This window comes from Lissotriton vulgaris, chromosome 1_1 (assembly GCF_964263255.1).
Source record: "Lissotriton vulgaris chromosome 1_1, aLisVul1.2, whole genome shotgun sequence".
NCBI lineage: Eukaryota > Metazoa > Chordata > Amphibia > Caudata > Salamandridae > Lissotriton > Lissotriton vulgaris.
Window position 1 is genome coordinate 97,412,054 of NC_141685.1, and position 5,944 is coordinate 97,417,997.

The following is a 5,944-nucleotide window of genomic DNA, read 5'->3' on the forward strand; positions in this document are numbered from 1 at the left end:
AGATCCAGTTTTTATGTTAGGGAATAACCTTGTAAAATGACTTGTGGCTTTTAGGGGAAGAGTCACAATTCATTATTCATTTTGTAGGTGTGGTTTATTCAACTACATTTTGTTGTGCCATGTTTTCATGAACATTCATTGATTGCTGTCATTTTTACCTGATCGTGAACCATGTCAATAATGTGTTCTCTCTGTCTAAAAACGTAAGAACGTTTCCTTGATTTTTAACTAAGCAGGTTCTAGTCAGTTTGCTATTTGATATTATAAAAAAAGTTTCTTATTTCTTAGCACACATTTGTTGTGGTGGTCTATCTATTGACTTTACAGCTAGAGCTATTTCTGATTCTGGCTTTTGATATACTTTAGAGGTTACCTTTATGTGATCCTCTTGCAAATATTATGATAATTATTTCTCTGACTGAATAACCATGTTTATGCCTTCAGTAATTATTTGAAACCTTTAATATAGCTTTGATGCTTGTTGTACCTCCAAAGGCTAGGGCCTTTACCAAGGGAGCGGTCCTTTAATGGGCAGTATTGCCTGCTATGGCTGACTAGAAGGTCATTACACTTTTTGACCTATGAGGGAAGAATGTGTTACTTAATAAAACAACGGTGTCCCAGAGACCGAGGGGGTTGAAACTCCTCCGGTACTCCGAACTGCTGTAAGCGTGAATGTTGAACAGTTAGCAGCCGCATGCAGGACCACAGGGGTTAATTGTTGAGCAATCACAACAATCGCTGTGAAAGGAGGCTGAAGTCAGCCCCTAGTTCTCCCTGGGCTTGGCTAAACTGCTTTTCATCATTCAGTTGAGTCGGGAGATACGGGAGATGAGCAGAACCCCCCATCCTTCCGAGATGCCAGTGACACTGCGAGCTACGGGAGGAGGAAGGGGGGAGGCTCCTGTGTGTCCTGCTGCAGGCTCTATCTTCTGCCTTCTCCTGTCCAATCCATATGTTTCAGAGAGGCAGAGGCTGTGTATTAGGACACTGTAATGTTGAGAGCAGCGGGCCTATATCAGGTTGTATAGGCTGCTGCTGCTTTGTTGTCTTCAATGGAGATCTAAACATTTCAATGTTCCAAGCTTTGTCTCGTGAAGGATTTATTTATGCTGATCCCTTCAGATAAGTTATAGATAAAAAGCGCCAACACATTGATGCTTTGTTACTTCCATTGCTTGGCATTCAAACTCTGCATCAGTTTGACCTTGAATTGCAGTTGCTCAGAGAGCATGGTTTGTATAAATATAAGAGTCTGGTTGATTTATGAAGTGTGGGCAGAATTATGTTCAAGGACTTTAACATACCTTTGCAAACCAGATTGTTTTGATTTGCAAGTTTCATGGTCTGTAAATGGAAAGATGGGGGTTATGAAGAAGTGGACTGTGTTGTTGGGGTTTGTTCTCTGAGACTGTGGGTGCACTCCATATTCACAGAGACCTTTTCCAGCAAGGGATCATGGTTCTTGGTGAACCAAAAAAGTATTTATTCATACCCATATTTGCTTCACAATGGCCTCCAGAGAACAAGAGATTCTTTTGTGTTGTAAGTTCAGGATGGTTATTTGTAAAATGTGATGAAGTGTGATAGTTGTCTGATGCAAAACTATTTCTTTACTTCCTTTCAAGGTATTCTGGGATGACCAGGCAGTGCAGCGTGGCTGCCACCCTTGGAGGAACAAAATATAATATAACTGTCAGGTAAGGATTCCTATAACTCTTAAGTTTCCTTTTCCCCTGTTTCTTCTTTCTCTATTCCCTTTCTTGATCTCAGTCTTTTTTTGTCTCTTCAGCTTCAACATTTGACTCCCTCTGTACACTATTCTTGTTGTTATCAAATTTCTGATAATAATATGATGGAGCCACATTCCTCCTGGAAATGTTGGGGGTGTAGTGCAGGTCCGATTCCTTTTTAGGTCGGTTTTGCCCAGCAGTTCCTTAACTATTGGCACATTTGTCTTCTCCTCTACACCAAGTGATACTCTCCCACCTCTGACTGTTCTTTCGGCGTCTTTTCTCTCTTGATCTAACTTCCATCTCTTTATGTCCTCCTAAACTATCCTTTTCTGTCTTATCTACTACAAGCAAAAGACACAGTATATGTGTGTGAAGACACATGCACACAGGGCTTGCTTTAGGGTGATGCAACCGGTGGAGCTGCACCTAGTGCTGACCTTGGGGGCACTGTCTTTAGAATTAACTTATGGGTTTACAAGCATCTGCTGCACAGTTTCCTGCGCAGGAACATGTGATGAGAGTGGAAGATAGCCTTTTATCTCTTTCTTCTGTTTTGTGTTTTTCTTTTCTAGACCCTTATTTGTTTCCTTTACTGTTGTGCTGTTTTTTTCTCTTTTTCAGGTGTTGCAGTGCCTGGGTCATGTCGGAGGAGTGTGATGAGTTCTGGGAACCAAGTAAGTCCTTATCATCCGCACAATTTGAAATATTGAATTCCACTGAGCTAACTGGACACAGCGTCAGTCTACAGTGGCATTTAAAGCAGTGATTACAACAAAGCGAATTCCTTTGTTCAATAACATGTCCCTTCCTAGATCACTGGAAAAAGGAATAGATTAACAGTCTAGGTGGGCAGGAGATAATTCATTAAAAGTATTAGAAATATCTCATTGTGATGCAAGCTTTTGCCACAGAAATTGTAAATTGATAGTGTTGGCTGCTGCTGAGAATCTGTGTCACAATATATGTGCAACTTGTGTTTCTTTCTTAAATAGTAATTACGTTTTCTCTCACATCCATGAGCTCCAGTGATCCGAAGCTCCCGATTTACAGTGTCCCCGAGCTGTTTCACCACTATCAGAAATGATACTCAACTGATTTCCTGGCTTGTTTTGTCAGTATATTCTTTGTGCAAAGTATAAGGTCATAAATATTTTTTCTTTGTGTTCATTTACAATTTCTGACTCCGTTTCTACAGGTGACTGAAGCATGAACAGAAAAAAGAAGGTTTAAATTTAGAGAAACACAAGGAAAGTTAAAACATTCTTGAGCTCTTGAGAAGAAACACATTCTATGTACCAGGAATGGTGAGGATGTTGGAGCGGAAGAAACTGGTGAATGTGAAAGTTGTCAAATCCCTAAAGGAAAATGACCATAAATGTTTACCAAGTGTCAGTAACTGAGATTGAGGAGAACATTGGCCACAATTGATGCCCACGCAGTGCGCATGGGAATACTCAGTGTTGTAAATTCTGTTTGATGGTTTATGAGAAATACTTTGGAGACGTAAACCCTCCACAACAGATCAGCATCCGTAGACGTGTTGTGATGTGACAGAACCGTCAAAAAGACTAATATCCTTGGTTTACAAGAGCAAGCTTTTGTCTCTGTCTCCTGAAGATGAGAGGAGAGAAAAGGTTGTTTAAAAGAAAGTCATTGTAAATACGCTTTCTCAGATGTCAATTCACCAAAGATGCTGGCTTACCATTTCCAATATAGGAAGATTTTCCCCCACCAACTCTGTCTCTTGAGGTTGATCTGAGGGGTTTCAAAGGGTCCTGTAACTCCAAAGTGGATCATGTACCTGTCTTAGTCACTGAGCAAAAAAGCATATACTAACAGAAAGTATAAAAGGGGCCAGTGTTACGCTGTTGATAATTCATAACCCACCCTGGCAAGCCCTAAGCATCTGTCATTACTTGTATGAAAAAACATACCTAACAGTCAAACACTAAAGCCCAAAGACCTTATCAGTGCTTTTAAAACTCCTAAATCAAATGTGATAAACTAGAATCACTAAATGAGACTAATTAAACTTGAGAGGATTCACCCGGCATAACTTGGAGAACATGAATCCACGAGAGGCCTCTTAATCAATACAAGGGGCTCCTCAGTGAAAGTTAATAAGACAAGTTAGATAGGTGCCTTTAAAGGTAGGAAAATGATCTCCAGGTAAAAACTATCATTAGTTAAAATACATATGTTAAGAAGAGCATCTGAAATGTATTTTAGAAGTTAATGCTGAGTTGTAACATAAACAAGTACACAATCAGAAATCAAATTTAGTCTTAAGATGGCATGTACCCAGGAACAAACCCAACTTGGAGAAGCAAACAACTCTAATAAGAGCAATGAATGTGAGAACAGCTTTAGTCATCAATCCCACCTCACTAAACATGAGAAAACTATCGTTGGACGAAAACCCTATCAGTGTCCCGAATGCCAGAAAGTCTTCAATCACAAATCCAGCCTTACGGTACATGAAAGAATCCACACTGAGCTTAAACCGTATCAGTGCTCTGAATGCTGTAAAAGCTTCAGTACCAAATCCAATCTCACTTCACATGAAGGAAACCACACTGGGCATAAACCGTGCTCCACATGTCAAAAAAGCTTCAGTTTTAGTTGCAGTCTGATTCACCATCAGGGAACTCACACTGGCCAAAAACCTTATCAGTGCTCTGAGTGCCAGAAAAGCTTCAATCGTAAATCCAGACTTACTGCACATGAAAGAACCCACACTGGACAAAAACCTTATCAGTGCTCTGAGTGCCGGAAAAGCTTCAGTCGGAAAATAACTCTCACTCACCATGAGAGAACTCACACTGGGCAAAAACATTATCAGTGCTCTGAATGCTGTAAAAGCTTCAGTCATAAATCCAGCCTTACTGCACATGAAAGGACCCACACTGGACAAAAACCTTACCAGTGCTCTGAGTGCCGGAAAGGATTCAGTCAGAGATCCAGTTTAATTGAACATGAGAGAACTCACACTGGGCAAAAACTTTATCAGTGCTCTGAATGCTGTAAAAGCTTCAGTCATAAATCCAGCCTTACTGCACATGAAAGGACCCACACTGGACAAAAACCTTATCAGTGCTCTGAATGCTGTAAAAGCTTCAGTTATAAATCCAGCCTTACTGCACATGAAAGAACCCACACTGGGCAGAAACCGTATCAGTGTTCTGAATGCCAAAAAGGTTTCTATCACAAATCCGGTTTAACTCAACATGAGAGAATCCATACTGGGCTCAAACCCTATCAGTGCTCTAAATGCCAGAAAAGCGTCAGTCGGAAAAATTTTCTCACTCACCATGAGAGAACTCACACTGGGCAAAAACCGTATCAGTGCTCTGAATTCTGTAAAAGCTTGAGTCAAAAATCCAGTCTTACTGCACATGAAAGGACCCACACTGGACAAAAACCTTATCAGTGCTCTGAATGCTGTAAAAGCTTCAGTCAGAAACACAACCTTACTGTACATGAAACAACCCACACTGGGCATAAACGGTATCAGTGTTCTGAATGCCAAAAAGGTTTCTATCACAAATTCGGTTTAACTCTACATGAGAGAATCCATACTGGGCTCAAACAGTATCAGTGTTCTGAATGTCAGAAAAGCTTCAGTCTGAAAAAGACTCTCACTAGACATGAGAGAACTCACACTGGGGAAAAACCTTATCAGTGCTCCGAATGCCAAAAAAGCTTTGGTCAGAAATCCAACCTTACTGTGCATGAAAGGACCCACACTGGGCATAAACCATATCAGTGCCCTGAATGCCACAAAAGCTTCAGATTGAAATCAACTCTCACTAGACATGAGAGAACTCACACTGGGGAAAAACTTTCTTAGCTCTTTGAATGCTGGAAAAGTTTCAGTCGGAAATCTGGTCCCACTCAACCTGTGAGAACTTACCTGGAAAAATCCTTGTAATTGTTCTAAATGCCAGGAAAGGGTCTGCTGGAGATTCAGTTTCATTCAACAAGAGAGAACCCACAATGTGAAAGAAAATGACCCGTGCTTTTAATCTGAATCATGCGGACATTTGTTTTTTTTACTGCATCTTTTTTATATAAAGCGATTAGCGCCAGGAAAAGTATGTGTTTTTAATCAAACTTCTGTACATTTTAAATATTTATTCCATCCCCCTCTGGATATTCTGCATATGTGTATTTTGTTTTTTCTCTGATCGATAGTATATTTATATGTA

General features: G+C 40.3%; 1 protein-coding gene across 1 annotated transcript; it reads left to right on the top strand.

Annotated features, from left to right (window-relative positions):
* The first annotated feature begins 1,626 nt into the window (after positions 1-1,626).
* On the top strand, positions 1,627-5,734 carry LOC147737553 (uncharacterized). The gene is made up of 3 exons (XM_086936416.1): positions 1,627-1,700; positions 2,358-2,410; positions 2,932-5,734. The coding sequence occupies exon 3, from the start codon at positions 4,027-4,029 to the stop codon at positions 5,584-5,586; it is 1,560 nt and encodes a 519-aa protein (XP_086792542.1). The 5' UTR covers positions 1,627-1,700; positions 2,358-2,410; positions 2,932-4,026; the 3' UTR covers positions 5,587-5,734.
* Positions 5,735-5,944: the final 210 nt, after the last annotated feature.

Excerpts from the sequence above, each read along its gene's own strand:
- LOC147737553 (XM_086936416.1), top strand. The coding sequence starts at position 4,027 with ATGGCATGTACCCAGGAACAAACCCAACTTGGAGAAGCAAACAACTCT.